General features: G+C 30.6%; 2 protein-coding genes and 2 long non-coding RNA genes across 11 annotated transcripts in view; 2 read left to right on the top strand and 2 right to left on the bottom strand.

Moving 5' to 3' along the window:
• The window catches only part of LOC105143985 (sister chromatid cohesion protein DCC1), a 26,791-nt gene extending 5,341 nt beyond the window's left edge, over positions 1 to 21,450 (top strand). Inside the window, exons 1-9 of one of the 6 annotated variants that reach the window (XM_087413397.1) lie at positions 15,702 to 15,738; positions 17,311 to 17,382; positions 17,453 to 17,626; positions 17,761 to 17,962; positions 18,053 to 18,245; positions 18,327 to 18,543; positions 18,630 to 18,739; positions 18,810 to 18,993; positions 19,056 to 19,383. In XM_087413397.1, the coding sequence (XP_087269523.1) occupies positions 17,342 to 17,382; positions 17,453 to 17,626; positions 17,761 to 17,962; positions 18,053 to 18,245; positions 18,327 to 18,543; positions 18,630 to 18,739; positions 18,810 to 18,993; positions 19,056 to 19,161 (1,227 nt within the window). In that variant the 5' untranslated portion in view covers positions 15,702 to 15,738; positions 17,311 to 17,341 and the 3' untranslated portion in view covers positions 19,162 to 19,383. Of the gene's footprint in view, positions 1 to 14,740; positions 14,835 to 15,701; positions 15,739 to 16,657; positions 17,383 to 17,452; positions 17,627 to 17,760; positions 17,963 to 18,052; positions 18,246 to 18,326; positions 18,544 to 18,629; positions 18,740 to 18,809; positions 18,994 to 19,055; positions 19,384 to 21,219 lie in introns of those variants that run through there. The other 5 variants (XM_087413399.1, XM_087413398.1, XM_087413400.1 and 2 more) reach the window with 5 other exon arrangements.
• LOC147907372 (uncharacterized) lies at positions 8,240 to 12,946 on the top strand. Its single transcript, XR_015547406.1, has 2 exons — positions 8,240 to 9,385; positions 10,066 to 12,946. It is a non-coding gene; the product is annotated as an uncharacterized LOC147907372 (long non-coding RNA).
• On the bottom strand, positions 13,647 to 14,555 carry LOC147907371 (uncharacterized). The gene is made up of 2 exons (XR_015547404.1): positions 13,998 to 14,555; positions 13,647 to 13,902 (listed from the first exon to the last, which is right to left on the bottom strand). It is a non-coding gene; the product is annotated as an uncharacterized LOC147907371 (long non-coding RNA).
• LOC105143983 (membrane protein BRI3) lies at positions 20,121 to 25,226 on the bottom strand. 3 transcript variants are annotated; one of them, XR_015547403.1, is made up of 6 exons: positions 25,066 to 25,225; positions 24,847 to 24,985; positions 21,289 to 21,452; positions 21,073 to 21,210; positions 20,739 to 20,791; positions 20,121 to 20,392 (listed from the first exon to the last, which is right to left on the bottom strand). XR_015547403.1 is itself a non-coding variant. In XM_011052608.2 (5 exons), exons 2-4 carry the CDS (start codon positions 24,920 to 24,922, stop codon positions 21,079 to 21,081), a joined length of 372 nt encoding a protein of 123 aa, XP_011050910.1. In that variant the 5' UTR covers positions 24,923 to 24,985; positions 25,066 to 25,225; the 3' UTR covers positions 20,121 to 20,392; positions 21,073 to 21,078. The 3 variants fall into 3 exon arrangements, 2 of the variants coding, with proteins under 2 accessions (XP_011050910.1, XP_087269528.1); XM_011052608.2 differs by lacking the exon at positions 20,739 to 20,791; XM_087413402.1 differs by lacking the exons at positions 20,739 to 20,791; positions 21,073 to 21,210 and having other exon boundaries at positions 25,066 to 25,226.

Below are 25,226 nucleotides of genomic sequence, written 5' to 3'. Positions count from 1 at the left end.
CGTACAATGCTTTGTAACCAATCAGAAAACAGGATTTCGCTTCGATATAATCATCAATACAAAATTCTGCATTCTGATTGATTGCAAATTGGTTCCAGTGTGAATCCAGTATGCCAGTAATTTATAAAAATTGACCAATCACTTTTCGAGTATTCCCTTCTTACAGTGGAATGAGAGGAGAATACTCGATTGTGATTAGTCAATTCTTACAGATTACGGCTTACGGTTACGGCCTATATAAACGCTCCCTAACAGAAATTCAAAGAGCCTGTCTTATCATAGTTCTACTGTGTACACTTCACAACATGGCGGCAAGTTAGTATGTGCCTAAGACACCTACATAAAAGGTGCTGACGTTTAGTGTCGCTATTGGATATGACTATACTGTGACCATTGTGTAAATATACAATATAAGATAAAGCATAATGGCGATAGCATACTGGAAACGACCAATCAAATTTGTAATCTATCTAAATATCTATCTCTCTTTTCTGTATTATAGCGCTAGCATACTGGAACAGCCAAAATTGTGCCCAAATTCATTTTCCTACTGCATCCATGGAAATATTTCACCTTATATATTTGCACCATGACTCAGACTACACTTCTTTTAAATTTCAAAGTATATTCATTAATTTTCTAGACTAGGTTTCCGCCTTTATGTCACTACGAAAATTCATTTGAAAAAATCCCGTGAACAATCTTACATTAGAGGAGCTTTCCATTTAGGCGACACAGATTGACACTTTGGATGCATTCGTTTACGCAGCGATTAGCGCAGAGAATATCATTTAATCCTTGCTTAACACTTATGAACAACAAGGATAAAGTAATACTCTTGCGCTAACCGCTGCGTAAACGAATGCAGGGTTTGGTCGTGTTCGCTTTGGCGCTCACAGCGTTTTAAGCGTCGTTTAAGTTATCCTTGTTGTTTATTAAATATTAAACAAAGACAATTTATGTTCGCAAGCTCTGTGAGCATAAATGTGGTATATCCACACAACTTGCACAGCCACATAAACATATATACATATATATATATATATATATATATATATATAAAAAGAAAATTATCCAATTGCATTTCTCTTTTAAAGTCATAAAATGTAATTGGATAATTTTCTTTATACATACGTTTATGTGACTATGCAAAGTTTGTGTGGATATATCCTGAGCGCCAAAGCGAATGCAGCCTTTAGCTGCGGTCGATTTGGACATTTTCAGCGTTTTTCAATACTTCTATTCCAAAGTTGGGTAGTTTTTAACTATTGGGTCATCTAAAAAGTATCCGCGGTACTTTGTCACTAGATATATGACCATTAACACACATCTAGTGACAAAAAACCGCGGATACTTTTTAGACCCAATAGTTAAAACGTTAAAAGTTAAAAAAAAAGTTAATAACTTTTAACTTAACTTAGTTAATTTTAAATGCATTAAATTTTAACTTAACTAAGTTACTTTTAAACGTTAATTTTTTAACTTTTTTTTAAGTTAAAAAATTTTTTTATCTCTTTTAAATATCTTAGAAAAATAACAAAATATAATAAGAGTAAGGGCGCATATTTGTAATCTATTCATATTTTAAGACCATCTTAAGTAATTTCTTAAGATGCTAATATAGTCCTCTGATTGGTTTATGCGGTTATGCCTTATGCCATAAGTCTTAGTCCAGATCAACAGGTACTTTAAGCCTTAAATCATAAAAAATTGACCAATTATAGTCAAATATTTTTCTCACATTCGATTGTAATTGGTCAATTTCTTATGGCTTAAGACTTATTAAAAAGTAATCACTGATCTTGTATCTTCTCTATGTATTGTTTTTTTAAAGTTATATAACTTATATAGTTATATGTGTTATATATCACATATGAATAAAAAAATTAAAAATTTACTTAATTCTTTTTTAAATTAATTTTTTTTAACTTAAGTTAATTGAATATTGACTTATCTTACGTTAAGTTAATTTTTTATTCCTTCAACTTTTAACTTTATTATATAATTTTGTAAAGCCATTAACTTTAACTTTATTCAGTTAAAAAAAAACATTAACTTACCCAATTCTGTTCTATTCTTATTTTGTCTAATGAACGATAAAGACAAAATGATTACAGGGCTTAAAACGTGAGCGTTCAAATCGATCGCAGCCTGTGTGACATGACCAAATACCGTTTTTAGATACTTGATGGAATACGTTTAGTTCTGAACTAGATCGCTAGAATCCGCTTATCTTCCCATAAAATGTCTAATGAATTCATTTAATTGAAAAATGCAAGAAGCATAAGGCCTGTTCTTTTTAGCTGTTCTTTTGCATCAGTTTATCTTTCTTCTTCTTCTTTCCTTCTGAAGGAAGAAAGATGAACTGATGCAAAAGTTCAGCTAAAAAGAACAGGCCTATTTTGATATATCTAAAGTATACAAATCAAAAAGTATCAAACATGACTATCGTTTATTATTATTTTGGATCTATGATTTATAAATGTGATATTTTGCAGATGGATAAAATGAAAATTGTGCATCAATTAATAGAAACTTTCAATTTAGACATCAGTTCTGATGAAAGAAATAGTGCAATGGAAGAATTGAATAGTAGTAGAAAAGTAGTAGAAAGTTGAAGTCACCATGAACCAGATTCTGTATTCGACTATACTTTTTTGCTATGTCCAATCGTACTATGACATGTCGTTGAAAAGTACCATGTCCGACTCTTAGCAAATTTGATTGGATGTACTCAGTGCGCACTGATGCACATTAAGGTATTTCTTTGGCTACAATCGCACTAGAAAGTTAATCGCATACAATCTATGAAAATGTTTCTCCACGTGTGCTCTCTAAAGAGAAAAAGTTTTGAGGAGAGCGTATACATACGCATAAATGTGTTGTATATATGAATACTAGTTCACTCTGAAGATTTGACGATTGAAATGTGGCAATAGCATATCCCTGATCTCGCCGATCAGCATGTGAGAAGGAAAATTTCAAATTACAAATTTAAACTACTCTAATTCAGAAACGTCATTGCTAGGCCTCCTCATTTTTTTTATAAAGTTCCTATAATACATATCTCTACATTACATATTTATTTAAAAAAACAATCTATAGAAGATTTTTGCTGAAAAATATTAAAACGTTACTTCAGTAAAGCTTAGTAAAGCTTGATATAGGAGTTTAGGTGTTAAAAACTGAAACTTTGATGAATATCTCTACTTCGGCACCATTAGGGTCTTCGAAATTTTAACCATATATAGATAAAATTATTTTAAACATAATATCTAAATTTCAAAAATATTAACTCAATTTCTAAACAGAAACTCAATTTCTCGGAGAAATACATTAAAACCGTCGTACATAAAATAACGTAAAGATGTAAATAAACATAGAAATTGATTAAATCGTGAAATACTCAAAACATTTTACTATACTATTAAGTAAAATATGTATTTCATAATTCGAAATATTTGTATTTCATTTTTATATTCACATAAAATCAGTGTACAATGGCTTTAATATGCACCAGTGCGCAATAGTGCTTTCTAGAATCCCTTTAACGAGAGTCAAGTCGTGAGAAGCGCCGACTTCGTAATTGGTCAGATTTCGAGTCCCTTTAAACGCCGCCCTTTGCGAATGTGGTAGTGAATTGATGTGAGCAACTGTGGTTTGATATAGTAGTACAAAAAGGTGCGAACGCGAAATCGGACTATCAACTGTCAACCATGATGGAATTGTGCTGTTTCTGACCAGTACTCGGCAATGGCGTTCTTTCGCTCTTGTCGTGTCTCTTATAAAGGGACTCTAGTGTTTCCAATACGAATTCGCTGTCTGTGTCGGTGTGTGTCACCTAAAAGCCTTGATAGAAAGTTCCCTAAGTTTGTTAGATTTCCGATTATGAAAGCGGAACGTACGAGTTCATCACGTCTCCGGAGTTAACGTTGAAAATAGATTTCGCGTTGCTTGAAATCCCTAAAAGTTTTTACATTTAAAATGAGATGAATATATATTCGGGTATTGAAAGAGAGAAAGCGAAGATGCTGAATGCAAAAAGTACATGCAACGCGAACAGACCTATTTTCACGATCGGGAAGATTAGAGCCTTGGCACAAAGATAGTCGTAATTAAGTCGTGAAACGTGAGTCGTAGTCAACGCAAAGCTGGTTCTACATCTTGCATTTTGAAATCAACATTTCATATTGGCTGTCACAACAAACTTGCGATCAGCTTGCAACTAATGTAGAACCGGCTTAATGTTTTGTCAATGATTACATTTATACAGCACGCTTAATCGGGTTTAATAATATCCGTAGTTATGAAATTGATCAATCATAGCTGTTCTTTGGAAGAATGGAACGATTGTGATTGGTTAGTTTCATAACTACGAATATTATTAAACCCGATTAAGGGTGCCATATAAATATAGTTAATGCACTACGACTTACGTTCCACGACTCAGGCTATGATCCACTTGATGCTACGAATGCTTCAAAATATTATTTGATTGGTCAGTTAGTAAAATTCTTTCTTCCGATTTATCAATCAAAAGTTTCGAAGCATTTGTAGCGTCAAACGGACCGCACGTCAGTTAGCTCGCATCTAGATTTTTAAACTTAAAGAATGGACGAATTACAATTAATTATTCTCCTTGCATTCGACTGTAATTGATTAATTTCTTACGGCTTAAGGTTTAAAACATTTATTATAAATCCGAACTTATGGTCGCTTTGTGCTTAGGCTTTTATGCCTGTTCTACAATAGGATCGCAAATTGTAAGCTGTAAAAAATTAACCAATTGCAATTGAATATGAAAAAATAATCGATTCTGATTGGTTAATTTCATATGGTTTACGGCTTGCGATCCTATTATATTGGATTGATAAGGAAGTAATTGCATTTTTTTAGCTCAAAGTTATATATACAATATCTTCGTTAATAATAAATAAAATTTAAATTTAAAAAAAGGGTTTTAAAGCTTGAAATCTCTATTTTTAAAAGCTTACCACATTTTTTAACTTTATATATGAATTTAGTAATTTTTACATACCAAAAACTACGAGTTGAAAAAGACGAAAAATTTTCTTCTGACTTTGTGAGTTTGTAACGTGCCCAAAACAAATTTGAGAAAATTTTCAACTACTTATCGAAAACTTGATACTTTCCCTACAAAATCATTTTTTTTTTAAATATTTCTACGATTTTTGGTTACTGAATTATCGCGGATTAAATAAAAAGATCATGTTGACTTTAATTGCTCATAACTCCGTTAAAAATTGTCGTATCGCAATTTAAAGAAGAGATTCTTAAAACTGAAACTTTACTCTATCAAGATATATTTATATTGGTTGGTAAATAAGTAATTGCAGTTTTTACTAATAGATGCTTTTTAAAAAAACGCAATTACTTTCTTGCCAACCCAATAGAATAAGCTTTTCTCCGGATGTATAATATTGGATTTTTAAGCCTTAGGCCATAAGGAATGGACGAATCATAATCAATTAGGGTGCCGTCACATACAGCTTGTAATCCGTAATCCGCATCGGATGTTCGCAAAAGTTATTAGGGATTATGTATGTACGGTAGACATTTCTCACGTAATCCGCAACTATGTAAAAAAAAGAGTTTTATACCCGTATTCATAGTCAGGCTTTATATTTAAGGCTTCCTTAAATTTATCTTTAGATATTCTATTATTTCATTGGCTGCTGAGCATCTAAAGATAAATTTAAGGAAGCCTTAAGTACAAGGTCTGACTATGAATATGGGCATTAGTATAATCTAGTGCAGGAACAGAAAACAGATCATTAGTTGTATTCACGATGATTTCTACATATTGTACAATAAATATTATTTTATTAAATGCTATTAAATATCTGCAAGCTGTTATAAATATGAATTAATAATAAATGTGTTTGACATCGGAGTGTAATTGCGTTGCGTGCTTATATACTCCTTGTGTCCCATGGAGCCGCAAAATGCGGACATATAAATGGTAATATTTTTTATTTAATAAGTATGTTGTTTATTTTTATTTTATTTTATAAGAAAACTACAGAATACATTTTGATTATAAATAAAAGTTTTAATTAAACTGTCAAATTTAGTTAAATAGATGAAATTAGGAAAAGCATTACTAGTAATAACTAGTAACTTTTACGGAAATTTCATAGGATTACGGCTCCATGGAACACATAGAGATAAAACACACGTAACATTACCAACGCAATCCCTAGTAACTTTTGCAGACATCCGATGCGGATTATGGATTACGGACTGTATACATGGTGGAAGGGATAACATAGTGTGTGTAATTTGTAAGCATCTCTATCTCTGAATCTTCGTCCTCTCTGTCCATGAATATCGATAAGAGACTAAGGCTACCAACTGTGTAACGCTAAACATGGGACGATATTCATAATCCATTTTTATTTTAAAACTTAAATAATGTCTTAAGATATTAATACACTCCTCAGATTAACTTATGACATCTTAAGATTGTACTTAAGGCAATCTTAAATGCAAGAATCGACTATAAATATCGGTCTGTTTCGCGTCATGAAATTGGTACTGAATCTTTCCTTTCTTCTATAGAAAGAGAAACATAAAGTGTATTAAACAAGGAAAGATTTAGTACCAATTTCACGACGCGAAACAGATCAGTATTTATAGTCGATTCTTGCATTTAAGACTGCCTTACAATCTTAAGATGTCATAAGTTAATTCGAGGAGTGTATTAGCATCTTAAGACATTATTTAAGACAGTTTTAAAATAAAAACGGATTATGAATATCGCCCCATGTTTAACGTTACACAGTTGACAGCCTTAGGCTGTGATCAAAGTCTCACTACAAATGCTTTGAAGTATTTGATGGACCAATTAGAAGAAAAAAATTTTACAAACTGACCAATTAAAAAACGCTTCCAAGCGTTTGCAGCATCGCGTTAATCATACTTTTAGTCTCTTATCGACATTCAGAGACAGAGAGGACGGAAATTCAGAGAGAAATGCTTGCAAATTACATATATCATGTTATCCCTTCCATGGTTGTATGTGACAGCATCCTTATTTTCCTCATTCGACTGTAGTTGGTCAATTTCTTATGGCTTAAGACTTACTTATTGTAAATCCGACTTAGAGTGAAATCACATGGTACAGAAAAAGGCTGCGGAATAGGGAATGCGCCATTGAAACAATCAATTACCGCTATTCGGAATAACGCAGAAGAACGCTGATTGGTTGCTTATATGATGTATTCTCTATTCCGTAGTTGTTTTCCGCACCGTGTGATTTCATCTTTAGGGTCTGAGCACAAGAATTGTCGTAAAATTTAGCTCGGATCCTCATACGGGCAACAGTGCTTTGACATAGAGCGCTGATTGGTGAAAAGTCGGTGTGGTAATTTACCTCCGTCACCTGTTTTTCCAATCAGCGGTATCAAAGACCTGTTGCCTGTATGAGGATCCGAGCTAAGTAACGCGCTAAGTAACAAGCTTTGGCGTATGACATACGACTTATTGCCGTCTCATGGAGACTCATTATTATTCATTATTACTCATTATTTAAAATAAGTTAATCCTCGGTTAAAAATTAAAATCATGAGTTGTAAAACTGAGCCTAAAGCTCGTTTCTACCAATATAGATTAACTTTAATCTCAGTTCAACTTACTCTTTATCTTTTTCTAATTCTCAGAGTCTCATGTAATCGGTTAACTTAACCGAAGTTGATGAAAGAAATCCTCAAAGAGGTTAGAAATCGCTCCGAAATCTCTTTCTATCTGCCATATTTGATCCAAACTCTGATTATAGAATCTTTAAGCGGGGAGCACAAACTTTTGTATCACTTTGCATCACGTAACACGCAATACACATAAGAAAATGTATCAACGTCCTTTGTTTTTTTCCTTTCCATGAATAAAGAACTCAGATTGATTAAATTTCTTATGCATTACGTGTTATGCATTATGCAAGAGTCTATGCTCCCTGCTTTAGACCATGGCATACAAAAAAACTTAAGCAGTAAGCGAATTGACCAATCACAGTAAAGTCCGTAAGTCCATAATGGGTCTTTTTCAACAACGTACACAGATGACACAGTGGGTGCATCCAGAAGCATGACCACTCACTGAGCGCTCATTGAGCTCTTGCATCTGATTGGCATATTCCATTAGATTTAAAAATATAGACTGAACAGATACAAGAGCTCTTCAATGCAAAGTCTGATTCCGGCCTAAGGCCTTAATTGAAGAATGAGATTGAATATTGAAAGATTAAAGTTTGATCAACCAGAATAAAAAGAGTCAAAACTTCTTTGTCTTCATTGATGAAATTTCAATCTTTAATCTTTAATCTCAATCTTCAATGCATAGTCTGATTCCGACTTTACACTGTTTGACACAGTAAAAAGCTAAGTACGAGCGTGTAAAATATGTCAACTTTTCAAAAAGTTATTTGGTAGTCGTATTTATTTTGCAATAAAAAATCGCTAATTCTGAAAAAATTATAACTTAAGTCTAAATAAAAATCATAAATCTATTATACGCTAAATATAATTATAAGAATAGAATGGAAGACTGCAATGCATTTTGGTGTTACACAATGAAACTAAACTACGTTCCAACAAGTACTTTATGTGCCGTGAAATGGAAATCACAGTAAGCTTATCCATAACCTCGCAATAAGATGAATTTCAACCGGTTGAAACTCGCCTTGGTAAGTTTACTGCTATTTCTATTTCCGTTAGAGTACATCGATCTAAAGCAGTATCCTGATTAGCTTAAGTTTACATCTTACGCATACTGTTACGGAATTTTGTGTGCGGCAGTAAGCCCATTCTACAATGCAGTAGTAAGAGGGAGTAAAATATGGCGTAAAGCATTAAGACCAGGAGCAATCCAATTAGCAATCCAGCAGGAAAACAATCATCGTGTGTCGCAGGTTTAAACTAGTTTTCCGGCTCAAGAAATGATTGATCGTTTAACGTCAAATTGATGTTTGTTCAATGTCAATCGACATTAATTTGAGATTAATCGATAATATCAAATTAACGTCGATCGACGTTGAATCAGCATCGATTTGACATTAATCTATCAACTATTTCTGGCTAAGCCAGAAAATCAGTTTACTCCTAACGTATCTACAGCCTCTACTACTACTGTTCATTGTAGACGATACTATTGATTTCCTTACTGCTTACGTCTTACTTTGGCCTCGACGGGTGAGCTGCGTATCATACTCGGGAACCAACCTGCTTAGCTAGTAGAGCGTGGATATTCGCTCGCTCCAACCAATGAGTTGCTTGTTGGGACTTACATCCCGCGAGCGCGACTCGGAGCCTCGGCATAGCCGTGATACGCTGATCGGACGTATTCCACATCCCGCGCCCATAATGGCCATGTGAGTTAAGCTTAAATGCAGGTATCGCATGTTAAACACTCACACACTGTTGCTTACGTTTTACTGTCTTAAGTTTTTTGTGTGCCATGGCCTTTTCTTTTCAAAAATAGGGGTTCTGCAGTAGAATTCTGTAACTCGTTATGTAGACGTTAAATTCATAACAGTTGCGCAGATATTTTATATAGTAAAAAAGCTGCACAATAACTGTCGTTATGAGCACATAACGAGTGTCTCTGTATTCTGTAGCGCGTTATGCAATCGTTACATAGTAAAAAAGCTGTGGAACTGTCGTTTTGAATTCATACTCTATAATGAATTACAGAATTCGACTGCTGAGCCCATATTCTGTACTCGTCTATCGATAGTTAGAATACAGGCCATGACCAACCCGATAAAGTCGTCTAAAAGACGATATGTTGCCTAATCTGGCAACCCTGATCAGAACGCAGCCTCGCAGTAGTACCAGCAATTCAATGGCTGCGTTCAGCAGAGGAACATCTCGATTGACTACAGCCATTCACAGCGGCCAATGCTTAAAAGTTTTTCACTGTTCAAGCGCTGTAAATAGATGGTAATCAATCAATGTGCCTACCCATGCAACGTAGTCAATCGGGACGTTCTCATTCAACAGACAACAGTTAAATAATTGCCCGCTGTTTGTTATTAATATATTCTTCTAGATCTAAAAGTCTGATTGGACGATTAAGAGAGTTTTTGCGTTGCGGAGTCGCGACGTCGCCTAAAAATCACTAGAAAATCGCCTAATTTACGACACGTCGCCCTTGGCCATGTTTTATCACAAATTTTCATTGCAAGTCACTTAAAAGGCGACATGGCCTAATCTGGCAACCCTGCTTTGTAAATAAAAAAAGTTCCATTCTTACGCGTGTGTTTTGTATTCCTGAAGAAATTCACATCTGAGGAATATTTGTAAGAAATGTTCTTCAGCATTCCGAGATATTGTAATCGTTGTAATGATGCTTCTCATTCATATAGTGCATTCGGCCCAAGCAGGTTTGCACCAACCTGGATCGATTTTTATGTATCTTCAAACAAGATGAAAATTACAAAAGCAAGTAAATTTACTGTTGACCAATGAAATAATCAATTATTCTAATAAATTCGCTCACTTTTATAATTTTCACTTCATTTCGAGATACAGATCCCCTGGAGATTTGTTATTTTAAAATGAGGTGAAAATTATAAAAATGAGCAAATTTACTAGATAGATATTGAATTATGAATATTCGAGTGAATCTGCTCACTTTTGTAATTTTCATCTCATTTCGAGATGCACAATCGATTCCCTGAGTTGGAGTTTAACGTTGTATGCTCTCCTATTGATAAAACATATAACGTATAATTGATATAACGTACATACTTTAACATATAATTGACCATTAGTAGAACATTAGGCTGATATTACATTTATTACACGACATTTTTTATGCATATTAAGTCCACTATCCACGATGATAGAAATCGATCCGAGTTCTAGCATCGTGGACATTGAGTAGCATCAGAACAGAGAGATCCAAGAACTTCTTTATCCTGCAACCAATCAACAGGCTTGAAAAGCTTGTCGTACGACAAAAACAAATAAATGTAATATTAGTCTTAGAGAGTTTTTACAATACCATGTATCCGGTTATACGGTAAACGCTAAATAACGTGACCTTAATATTATCTAACCCAAATAAGTGCAAGTCCGCTTGGGTCTAAAACGCTAATATGTATATTGTTGCAATTAGCATGAACGTGAAATATTTGTGGTTTGCAAGTTGTAAATTTGATATTTTAAATGGTATGTACTTTAAAGATTTATGTGCCAAGATGTGCTTATACGCTCAAAAGAATTGAATACTGGCCACGTTTGTACCATACCATACAACCTGCTTTATATGGTGACTTAAAGTAGATCTTTAATCTGGATCTACAATAAATTTTTTAAGCCTTAAGCCATAAGAAATTGACCAATTACAGTTGAATGCGAGAAAAATGACTATGACTCGTGCATTTCTTATAGCTTAAGATTTCAAAAACCTATTGTAGATTCGGACTTATCCCCGCAAATACAATAGAATAGTAAGCTTTAAGCTTTAAGGAATTGACCAATCATAATCAATTATTCTTCTCACATTCGATTATGAATGATCTATTTCTTAAGGCTTAAAGCTTACTATATCTATCGTATTTGCGGGGTTAACTAAACATATATACCATGATTTATTTTTAATATAAGCCGCGTTTAGTCCTATAATTCCTATGAATACCAATTGCAGATTATGTTTATAATAATATTACAAGTTACGCTTATAACAACTTGTTTTTCAACATACATTCAACAATTTCATATTCTATCAGTATATACTCTATACTCTACAAATTTAGGTTGATTTTAAGTATACCTGCATTCATATGCGCGTTGCATTCGTATGTACTTGAACAGGTACACCGATTGCAGGAGTGGCTATTTTTAAATGTTTGTATTTCGTATGAAGAGTTTTGAAGCACAATTGAAAAGGTTTGTGAGTCATTTAGTTAATTATAATTAATCAATCATTTTTACGCCATAGGTCTATTTTCTGTGACTGAACTAGTATAACACTTTTGGAACTAAAATGAAAAAGGTATATGTTTGACATTTGTCGAAAGCGAGAAAGAGAGTTCTAGAGCAGGAACAGAAAACAGATCACATGTATTTAGCCGAAATAATTAACCGAAGGTAAATTAAATAACGTTTTTACATGGAATAGTTTGTATTAGGCATGCGAAAGAAAAGTTATATGAAATATTATTAAGAAGATTTGTCAGACATCCGTATAATTATAATTAAATATTTAAAAATTATGTAATTAACCGATAATTAATTTAACAATAGATTGAAGGCGATACAGAGCTCCGAAAATTCCGTCAGATGCTATCATCAGTCTTTCTAGTATTCCGTAGAGGTGTGCGAATCAAGCATTTGCAAAGTCGAATCGAATCGAATCGAATCTATAACATGTTCGAAAATGAATCGAATCGAATCTGAAATCTTTACACCAAATCGAATCGAATCGAAACCTTTTGATTCGAAAACGGATCGAATCAAATCAAATTTTTACATCATTTACTGACATCAGCTAAAAAAAATTAAAAATAATAATATGTTATAAATGTATTAAAAACAATAATATAAATATTTTTTAATATTTGTATGTTGAAAATGAATCGACAATAATGAGAGAGAGGGACTGTGGAAGATAGCCAGTCTCGAATCCACTGATTCGATTCAATTCGATTCAATTCGAATTCGAACTAATTCGCATCTCTAGTATTCCAATATTTCTGAGTGAGTTCTACTTAAGGATCGAAAAGATAGAGTTCATTATATAGGAACTTTAAACAGGAAAAACTATGGAGAGCTCTAATCGGAAACGAATTTCTTTATGCTGAAATTTGGCTGAAATACACGAATAGCATTTTAATTGCGATATTCGTAATCAGGAAAGTTACTTGAAGGCTTATATGCAGACTGGTTTTTTTTAAAGGCAAAATAAAAATTTATTTGATATCTCATTCGATGTGTACTATGCAGTTACAATGGGGTACATATTATATAATTTTATTTATTATAATTCTTCAAAAATCAATTTGCAAAACCTGCTCTGTACGAGCCTTTCAGCAATATAAAAAAGAAATTTCAAAAGGTTTTATAAAGAAATATTATTTCTTTGAGAAGAAAAACTAGCGTAACTAAACAAGATAATCTACACTTATACATAAATTTTATGTTAAAATTTCGACAAAAATACTACATGAAGCGCGTTTTAATTGCAACATTTGTGATCAAGGTCAGTGTTTTTTCACGAAATAATTTGTTTTTTATACATTCAATAAATTTTGTAACTTTAATTTAAAAATTTAACTTAACTTTAAATTTATTAATAACTTTAAATTTAATTTCCTTTATTTTGTTAGAAAAATGACTAATAAATATTTCTTTAAAATGAAGTCATACAAAATATATTTTCTCATTCATATTTTGGATGGTTGGTCGGGTATATCAAATGCTTATCGTCATATTTTTAGATATTAACAATTGTCATTTATTTATGAACCTTTTCAGAGTGCGTATTACATGTCTCGTGTTTACGAAATGACTCCACGACTTTTCCGCTTCACAACCATGGTCGCGCGCGTCTTTCTAGAAATTTCTTTTATCCAAAATATTATTCCGCGTATTTATTATCTGTTGTTCTTACATTTAAAACTTTAATATTATGTTTAAATGATGAATCATTAATTACAAATTAATTGGAGTACAAAGATACATTACATTTGATTACATTCTGCTCTAAATAAGTGATTACTATAGAGATATAGAAAAACTACTATATATACAGAAAAAAAACTCGAGACAGTCATAAGAAATTTACGAGTTTGAAGCTTCGTTTTCGCGACCGACGGTTTGTGTATAGCCGTTTCTGAAATATGTGTATGTGCGTCAAGTACCTTATACGCACAAAATATTCCTAGAAATGTTACATGGATATTATTAAAAAAAAGTTATATTACTAAAATAAGTTATTATAATATTTTGAGAATATATAATAATTTTTAATATTACGAGAATATTCTGTAGAGATTATATGTCCATTTACATAATATCCTTGGTATTATATCCTTAATATTCCTGACATATTATTAAAATATTTATAAATATTAACTATTTTTTTAATTTAGTGCAATTTGAATTGACGATCCAATAACGAAAAATTTGTATCAGTCTATGCTGCATCTTGTGCTAAAAAAAAAAAAATCAGGATTGTTAGCGGTCAGGGAAATTAGAGACAATCAGGAAAATTAAAGTAATCAGGAAAACTCGGAAAACCGGGAAAAGTCAGAGAAATTATTATCAAGAAATTTATTAATCTAAGATAAAATTAAATTATTGTAAAATTCTAAGTTTAAACTTTACTTCTTTAAAAATTATGACAGAATTTAAAAAATGTTTTAAAGAAGCAATGCAAATATTTTTTTTATTTTTTAATTTTGCAATGAGCAATTTGCAGAAAATCATTAGCGGACGTTGTTAAAAAGAAAAAAATTTAACTTTGCAAAAGTCAAAATATGTGTTAATATGTGTGTGATGAATATTTCGTAAATCATTTCTAATTAAAATTAATTAAAATATAATTAGAATATACAATATTTTAATGAAATGATTAAATCTCAATAAATAATGTGCAAAACAAAGATATAATCCGCTATTTTCCATAATTCATTTGTTTTTTAATTCATCGCGTATCAGTAGTCATACGTTCCACTTAACTCGCGAACATCGTTTATCCTTAACATCTGATAAACGACAAGGATGAAATGATTCTACGAGCGTTGTGAGAGTTAAGTGGAACAGTCTATGCCATCCAATGACATCATGTTAGTGTCGCGAAAAAGCTATCAGGTAAATCCCAGCGATACCATATTGGTGTCATGCGCAGCATCGAAGAAAAATGCTAGTCGCATATCGTTCGTGCTGTGTATAAAATTAGTTACAGGTTGTATAAAACGACAATTAGTTGCACAACGATCATATTAACAGATCATTCAAAGTGTTAACATACTCATTGTCGTATTATTTATATTTGCAATTTATTATTTAAGTTAAATAATTCTTTGACTTATTATTTGTGTTATAATTATAATCTCTCTAAATAAAAGTACACGTAATATCCAATACAAAGTATATGTATCTAACCTAATACATGACAAGAGTATATGGCGTATATGTACACAAATATCTTCTCATGCTTTTCAAGCCTTCTTATTATTTCTTTTAATTTTATTGTTTGTAAAATAAAATATTTTAATTTTTTTCTTTATTTTTATTCAAAGAATTTTTCAAGTTTTAGTCAGGAAATTTTTCAAAAACCGAGAAAATCAGGAAAATTTTTTTTCTTTTTCGCTAACAACCCTGAAAATGTTTCGTGATTTTAAGTACATATCTAGTACTACAACTGTGCGCCAAAATCATTTTCAGAACGTATACTTATTCTGAACAAATGTAGCAGTTTTATAAATTAAAGTAAATGCTATTATAATACTTTTTAATGTTTAAATAATATTACAGTAATATTAAATAATGTTACTTTTAATAATAATATAACATTATCAGGAGTGGACATATAACGATCCATTAATATTTCGAGGATATTATTTAATATATAATTTTAGTAAAATATTCTTGAAATTTACGTTTAATATTCTAAGAATATGCTTAAAATATTAAATAATATTATGCGCCCGTAGGGTATGTATATGGCATGTGTGCGTATGTGTCTATTGTCTCGCACTGACAAATTCCGAAGGTAAATGCTTGTGACAATGAAATTGTCACAATATTTATAAAGAAAATCATAGAAAGGCCGAAAAAGAAGAAATTTTCGACTAAAAATGCATTTTTTTTACCATTTTGTTCTACTCCAATCGCTCTAATATAATCATTTTCTCATTCAGTGATCAATTTTACATTAAAATATTGTAATTATATAATTTTCAGACAATCGCAAAATTTCATCTTGCGCTGCAGATAAAAATGATCTCTAAATTTCAAACGTGCACAAAAAACGCAAATGATTTGATATCGTCAAACGAAACGCATATTGGTACTAAATTTTTACTTTTATGAACAATTCAAGTTTTTCATGTGTGAAAAATGTTGGCCGTATGGTGTTATCGTTCTGTCTCACTCAAACGCATACATCTGTTCTTATCTAACATTGCAACCCATCTCTTGCAAGATCAAACATCTACTGCTAGACACAGTTACTGTTTTGTTTATTTCTGATTGTGATATGTGTTGATACTTTGTCACTAGATATATGATCATCAACACACATCTAGTGACAAAAAACCGCGGATACTTTTTAGATGACCCAATATTTAAACATGATGAATTTTAACATAAGTTACTTTTTAAATAAAACTTGAATTTTGATTCACATATGTAATTGAAGAAAAATAAAATTAAAAAATATAAATATATAAATTCACACAGAATTATACAAGCACTTAAAGATAGACCGTTTAAGGCATTTGTTTCTATGGGTTGTGTTTTTCACATGTACATTCTATGAGATTTTTAGTATTGTTTATAAATATAAATGTTAAGAACAGACTCTCAATCTTAAAATAGTAATAACATAGATGTACAAGGCTAATAAGAGAAATATTTGACTTTTACACTCGGATTAAATAAGTGTATAATATTGTATTGTAAAGGGTGTTTTTTTAAGCCCGATAGAACTTAAAATTGTAAAAACTAACACAAAAATTAAATTATAATCAAAAAATTTTTTTTAGTCGAAAGATCAATGCATGGCATTAACATTTAAAAATGATTTCGGGCATATGGCCACCGCGGCTGTTTAATTTAATTTTTTGTTTTATTTTTTACAATTTCAAGTTCTATCGGGCTTAAAAAAACACCCTTTACAATATAATGACTTTATATGCATTCAGTCCGCACTAATGCAACCAATCGAATTCGCTATAAGTATGAATTCGGAACCGAATCTGAGAACCGGATCTGGGTTCGACTATTCGGTTCGAAATTCGAATATCTTAGAAAATTCGAATCTCCGAATAATTCGAATTTGAAGCATCACATTTATTCGTAATTCGAATAAACGAATATCCGGATAGTTTTAAATCCGAATCAATCTTGAAGCCCTCCTACCGATTACTGATTACTTTCACAAACGCGCTCATTGATTTTAGAGTGGTTATGACAGATTTCCTAACCTAAATAGTCAACTTTAACCTGAACGATTAATATCTTGGTTCGCGGGACAGAGCGTCGCTTTTTTTCTGCTAAATTCTTTCATTTTATGCAAAAAACGCGTCGAATAAACCTAATTTTATTGACTTTTATGTAAAAACCCGTCTCCTTCATAATTACCTGAACTTCATATGGAGTCTGCCGGTCTGTTGACGAAATCGGCCGATAAACGGTGATTATTGTTAAACGAATTTTCTATATATTTTTTTAATATCAATTTTACAATGTTTCTTCTTGTTAAGGAACATTCATGTCAAGGAGAATGTTTGCGAAATCTTGGAATTGGCTGGGATTAAAGAGTCTGATTTAAATACCGTGACACAATGTCTATATTCCATGCAAGATCATCAAGTCAATGACATGATATTGTTGGAAGTAGATGAGGATATATTAAAGAGACTAAACCAGGGAGATGCGTACGTCTTTTTCACATTTTTATGATTTTCGTTTTATAAAATAGATCCTTGAGAGTTGAGATCCTCTTTGAACATTAATATTGCAATTTTTATTCTGTAAAGTGATTATAAATAATATAATTTTGTAACTGTAGAATATCATTTCGCGGTAATAAACATGACAATGCTATGCTATGTACACAAACTTGTACCTATGAGGTCAGAGAGGCAGAGATATCCAATTCATGGTTGTTGGTACCAAACCTAAAGCTGGGTAAGACAACAGATATCGAAAAAGTTGCAGAAAGAACTATAGAAAAACATAATGTAAAGAAGATATTTAACTTATACTACGAGGTGCTTGCAGTATTCTATAATATATATATATTTGAATGGTGCGTAAAATGTTGAATTGCAGAAAAAAATTAATAATCTTTCATATTCAAGGTAAAAGAAACCAAACCTGATCTGATACGTTTATCGAGTCTACTTAAATCTTCTTCTTTCAATGGATTGGAATACGAATCTACTATAGATCGAAATGTATTATACAGTTGGGAAAGATTACAAAATGAATTACAAGCTAGTGATCAAGAGTTAAAACAGGCTCTATCAGATTTCTTAATAGCTGAAATAGATGGTTTGTAATAAAAATCTCTTTATTATATTAGACCATATTCATTACAAATGATATCTAACTTAAAGATCTTTTTATATTAAGGTTATTTGCGTCTCATATCATTTGACATAGAAGCAAGAAGCTTAGATCTGATATTGGATTATTTTGAAAGACAATCTTGGGAATTCGATGAAGTAGATAAAGAGAATACTTGTGAATTTTTAAAGGAACTTATTTATGAACCAGTATTTGATGTTATATTCAAAAGGTATGCAGAACCAAGCACAAAGACAAAGGATGACGGAAGTCCATTATATAGGTATATACATTATTAACATATTTTATAGCAATTAATGTGAAAATTTTATAAGGAAGAATGTCTTTTAAATGTAATGTCTTGAGAAGGTTTAACGAAGAAAAATGCTGTACAGTGATAGCAAAAGTTCTTCTTGCTACTTCTCCTGTTACCGAATATAAAGAATTTATGAAAACATGGAACATTGGAACTCCTGAAAGTATGTAATTAAACTAGGAAATTGTAATGATATAGTTTTTTGAACTTAAACTTATTTTTTAATGTTTCAGAAATGCAGCCAAGAGAAGAATATTTACATGGATCAGCTCTTATAATGTATAATACTTCAAAAGTACAGAAGGAAGTCATATCTTGTCCAGAGGCAGACTTACCCAATAACATTCACGATAGACTTAATGAACTTTTTGAAATTAAAGCTAAATGGACTGTTGAAGAGATAACACCTTATATTATGTAAGTAAATAAAAGTACAAAGGTATTATTAATTTAAATCTTATATAATTATTTCTTTTTAGTCGTTTTACAAAAGGTATAACGAATGTTAATGCACTTTTAACAAAGTATGCCAGATGTTCGACAAAAAATGGGATAAAATATTATGGGTCAAAACATGGCAAGTGATATAGTGATTACATTTGTGGTATGCATTTAATCGTCTTATAATAAATATTGATATACATATGTTCTTGATTTATTATATTGATGCTAGGATAATATTTCAGAATTATCTATAATGTTGAAACGATAAGGGTAATTTATTTAGTTAGTGATCATCATATATGTATAGTTTTACATTTATGCAATTTATAAATAACTGAGACGAAATAAAATTATATATATATATATTTTTTTTCATTTATTATCTGATGTAATAATCTTATTATCAGTAATATATTATTATCACTCATCTATCAAATAACTTAAGAGCTGTAAGAATTTTTTTAGAATTTTTTAATACTATATTTTTTTATGTTGGTAAAAATAAGAAGATGGAGTAAAAGTTAATAAAAAGTTAATAAAAAATTCTGAAAAAAATTCTTAGAGCTCTATGAGAAGAAAATAAACAATTTTTGTCTTTTGCAGTTTTTCTGTAAAATTGATAATATTTGAGTAAAAAAATTATTGAAGATCAATTTTCGGCAATTGTTAGCAATTAATATCTTGTTAATTGTTACGAAAATTGCAAAATGGTAAACTTTTCTTCTCAATTTAGTCCATTCTATCCCTGTACAAAAACTTTATTGTTACGTTTAGAACATTCTGTATATACATGCACACATATGAAGTAACTGTAAAGCTGATGTTCAATAAATTATAATATTCTTTATGCCCGTATCAGATTACAGATTGACGAGTACGATTGACGGTTGCCCAGTTCTATTTCAACCAATTATGACTCACTATATGGTATTGTGATTAGTTAAAATAGAACCGGGCGATCGTCGTGATTATTAATCCGTAATCTGATACGGGCATTACGTTACCAGATGTGAAACCAGTTATGCAAAAATTATTGCACGACTTTAGAAGTTTTAACGATAATTTCACAGGATGCAATAAAAATTTTAAATTAATAAAAATTATTATTTATTAAAAATCTTTATTTTTGTTTCGGATGTTATTACTGTTTATTTAAAAATAGAACAGGATATAAATTTTAATTTACATCAAATATTTCTTCTACATACGTTGGCTACATTAAATAGATCCATTTCCTCCTTTATAATTTGATTTCGAGTCGATAATCAGTGATCTCGAAAACCATTATAGATATTAAATTTCGTAACTAAATTGAAAAATACTTTCATATTTTAGCCAGCTTTTAGGGCTTTGAGACCATGCGATGATTCAACTAAAACAGAATAATTTAGAACGGTTTAATTACAAATTGAGTGAATTGCTTATTAAGATTGTTTACTTTAGCAAATTCAATTGGACGCACTCAGTGCGCACTGGTGCACATTAAAGCCGTCATATAAAATAATGTAAAGATATATTTATATATAACATAGAAATTGATTAAATCCTGAAATACTCAATACATTTTATCGTACTATTAGGTAAAATATGTATTTTATAATTCGAATTTGCATTTCACTTTTATATTCAAATCAGTGTACAAATTAAATCAGTGCTTTAATATGCACTAGTGTGCACTAGTGCTTCCAATCAAATTCGTCATTAGTTAGTATATATACTTAGTCAGTAGATTACAGAATTTCCAATAGTTTTATTTGACAATTAGCATGTACTGGAATTGAAAAATTATGTATAAATGGATTTATTTTAAACATTAAAAAGGGCTTAATAAAGATCGAAATATTTGTTTACTGATAAGATTGTTTTAATTTTAAGTTTTTTACTCTTTAACTTCAAATTTATTTTATACGCATATATTAACTTATTTAGCTATAAGAATATTTTATTCTGACCAAATATTAATTGCTTATCATTAGTGATTGTTAAATATTTATATCTTGTTTTAAATTTTCATGACATAATGTTGTTTTTGTAAGTGTAGGAAATACTTACTTTTAATTAATCAAAATAAGCTCCACAATTTGAACAGCGTTTTGTCCTTAATAGCAGACAACAGATAATTCCGAGAGGAAAGAAAAAAATCGCACAAAACAAGCCAAGACATGTATAATCATCTTCCATTATTCCTATCTGTTTTAGGTTTAAATGTTACTTTCAATTTAAGCATAATCAAAACAGCGATAATATTTGAATAAAAAATTTGCATACTCTACATGCTGGACAACCGCCAACTACAATAATTTCTGGAACAATGATTGCAGTGGAATGTGTAGAGCCATATGATGGAACATGGCTTCCTTGATAGCCAGGTTGATAACCAGAATCAATGTTAGGATAGTATCCGGGAGGTGGTTGCCATTGTGATGAATTCACTAGTGATAATAATTTATTATAAATATATAGTATGAGATAATATTAATATTTACAAGTGAATCACTTTCCCTTCTTTTTCCTTCCCCGCTTTTTTCTTATTTGAAAAAGCGCACGTTAATCTCGATAATTTGAAGTTTATTGCAATACCAATCGGTTCTCTCGCTGTTCTTACTTCGTGAATAGTACGACTCCCGGCCGAAGTAATATTTTTCGCAATAAATTTATTTACAGTTTTTCAGCACATTACCCAGCAAACGAGAATAAATTAAAATGGATTAAAATTTTTTTAATGCGTACTTTAAATCCATGAAAATGGATTGAATGGATTGAAATGAATTGAAATGGATTGGATTCGAGCTGACACTTTAATATTAAAAAAAAACATTCATATTTAAGGGTTACAAATTTTATTCCTAAGACATTTATAATAATTATACCTGAAATTAACTATTTCAAATTGGTATTAACAAACGCACTATAGTGGGATTCGAACCTGGGATCTCTGGATTATGAATCTTCTATGTTACCCGCTACACCACTTCTTCAATTGTAAATGTGTTATTCATTTTTTACTTCAATTACAACCAGCTAAACTAGTAACGAAATTATATAGATATAATAAAAATATCATCATTTAACAGATATAATAAAATATAAATAATTTACATTATTATGAAACAACATTGGTAAGTGTCGGATAATCTAATCTCGCTTGGCTGATGGTGCGCGCTGTGATTAGCCTAATATCCGGGCTGGGTTCGACTTGGTTTGCGAGTGTTTATATCGATCATTCATTACTTCTAATCAAAGAGAAACAAAAGAATTCAATTATTTTTACGTTACAACTTTTTTTAACCTTGGTTGGATTGAAACGAAAAATTTTCTATTTATAATTTTGAATAATTTAGTAGCATTTATGGTCAATTTTCAAATAAAAACTTTTTTTATTCAATTAGATTGAAAAACTGCATTTTATATTGAGAATATTGAAATGAACAGTATTCACGTTGCACAGAAATTGCTGATATTATTTTTTAATTTAACTATTATAAATTAAAAAAACTGTACTTCCTATTCACAATTCTGAATTGAGTAGTATTCATGATGCACAGAAAATGCTAATATTATTTTCAGATTGAAAGGCATAGAGATATACTCTATGCAATTCCTATAAATAAATAAAAATGCATTCAGGATTGAAAAGGATTCATTTTAACAGTCATAAATCCATATTTCTGAAAATCTGAATCCATTTCAATCCATTCTCATTTGCTGGGTAACATCTTTCTAATGTTTGATTAAGCAAATTATTAAAAATTGTCAATTTAATTCGTGATATTACTACAGTTAATTGCATGCATAAGTCCGAAAAATCAATTCAATGCGCAGTTCGAATCACTACAAATATTAATATATATGCATATATAGAGTATAATAATTTTTCAATTATTTAAGCATAAAAAAGATTTAGCTTTGATCATTACGGCCATTATTTTCCTATTTGTTGAGTTTACAAATGTACAATCCAATAAGATTCTTATTGTTGAGAATGGTACGTCTTGGGAGATTCATCAGATTCCATTCGAGTGTGGAGTTAATACACGAATTTTAAATCCTGACGCTGAAGTTGGCTCGAAATTGAGAAACATCCGCCTTTACGGTACCAATATATAATTTTTTGGTTAATAATTAAATACTTTAATGGATACTCTACGCATCAACAGTTGCATTTGTCTCTAAAGGCCAATCACTTACCTCTCTTATTTATATGCTATATGACACTTAGTTTTTATTAAAATTTATTATGATATATAGATACATACATACATAGATCTTGCACGAATTATCATCATTTTCATACAAGGTGTGTTAATAAATATTAGGTGTTGGAATTAATTCGTAGCGTTTTTTAATGAAAGAATGTTATTTATTTCACATGAGCATTAAAAAATACATTAATGAAAGTACTTCCCATCACTTGTAAAACGCTACGAATTAATTCCAACACCTAATATAATCATTCATAATAAATGCGTTAATGATATTAACATTAATAAAGAAATATATTTTAATATATGGCATATTATTTTGCGTCTAAGTACAATAATATTGTTGCGTTTCATATTGTATGTATTTAAAATTAATACAATATTTAGTAAATTATTTGCATGAATCAAATTATGAACAAAATGGACGCGTCAAATATGTTGCTAGAGATTTTGCTCGTTTTCGATTTTTTGTCTCTATAATTTCTTCTTATCGATGTAAAACTTTTTCAATTTCTGCGCCTCATTATGCTATCTATTACATTTTCTCATTTTAATGTGTTGTTATATTTTATACATTTCAAATGTCTTCCGTATTTTGTATTAAGTTTATTATAAATGTGAGAAATTATCCCATACAACAAAGTCCTAAAGGATATCCAAGGGACGTCTACATCAAAGACATTCTGAAGATACTGCTCGGAGAACTGTATTCCGTGGAATTTATTTTAATAAATATACTTGAAATGTTATGATTTTGATTTTACTTCTTTTTTATAGTATTATTTTTGGTTAAGTTTTTTATGTTTTGTGCAAAAACATCTTTTGATATATTTATGTAAAAACATTGAATTTTAATTTCATTTCTTTTTGTGATATTATTTTTTATTCTTTTCATTATGTTTACAATATATTTATAAAATGGTTTGGTAAAGATAATATAATTAAAATATTATAATTTGATGCCTTTTTTTACATTTTCAATATCTTTTATGGTGGATTACATATATATGCTATGGATTTTCAGTATTAGAAATGATACTACACTAGAAATACACTCCTAATAATAACATTAATGTTTAAAAACAATGTTTAAATTCGGTAATTGTTTCGTTTTGTTTTCTTCAAGTATATATTGATAACTAGGCTCATTCGACGTGTTTTTACACAAAACGATTGACTACTAGGACTGCGTTCAGAAATATCACTCGAGTGCCATTGTGTATCGTTTTATCCTTATTATTTACTCAATATTAAGTAAGAATAAGATATAATACACGAGAGCATGTTTCACTCAGGATGTTTCCAAACGCTAAAACTGCGTTTAATTGATGATTTTAAGATTTGGATCGCTAATAATGGCTCAAATTGAACTGAGAAACATACAAACATTCTTGTCAATTTCATATAAGAAGGAATAAATATAATTTATTTTTTCTTTAGAAATTATCGAGCAGAAATTTGTTTATCTAATTTTGCCTTATTTTGTTATTGCGTGAGTTATTAATTTCGAAAATAGAAAATTAGCCAACCAAATGAAATCGACAATTATTACGCATAGTTGCGCAATAAAAGGAAAGAAGAGCATTTCTAGACAGTACAATTTAACCTAAAAATCATGACGCACCTGCTGGAGCTGTTGCAACAGAATTAGTATATGGCGGTGGAGATGTTTCAGGCACTTTCAACGGCTGTGTCTCCATAATCAATTCGCTGTTATCATTTGTTTTAATAAGTATTCAATGCGTCATGAACATTTCCATAATCTGTGGTAAACATAAAGGGTGTGTTTTCTGTAAATTGCACTGGAACTCTCTTTATCACTCAACAAATATCAAACATATACCTTTCTCACTTTAAGTTTCAAAAATATATGTATATTAGTTCAGCTCATATATGTAATACTTTTATATTGCTAACACTACTTAAAGGTGTTTTTTCATGCTGCCATTCGACCACAAACTTCTATTATGACACTAGACTGCTAACTCCCCACTTTTCCTTATA

Source organism: Acromyrmex echinatior, chromosome 14 (assembly GCF_024713525.1).
Source record: "Acromyrmex echinatior isolate Ae372 chromosome 14, ASM2471352v2, whole genome shotgun sequence".
Lineage (NCBI taxonomy): Eukaryota > Metazoa > Arthropoda > Insecta > Hymenoptera > Formicidae > Acromyrmex > Acromyrmex echinatior.
This window is presented reverse-complemented; position numbering and strand designations above follow the sequence as displayed.

Bases quoted from the DNA above. Each gene is read 5' to 3' on its own strand.
- LOC105143983 (XM_011052608.2), bottom strand. From the start codon at position 24,922: ATGGAGACACAGCCGTTGAAAGTGCCTGAAACATCTCCACCGCCATAT. The intron at 21,453-24,846 runs GTGCGTCATGAT...TATTATCACTAG, and splicing joins TGTTGCAACAGCTCCAGCAG to TGAATTCATCACAATGGCAA. The intron at 21,211-21,288 runs GTATGCAAATTT...AACCTAAAACAG, and splicing joins GCGGTTGTCCAGCATGTAGA to ATAGGAATAATGGAAGATGA.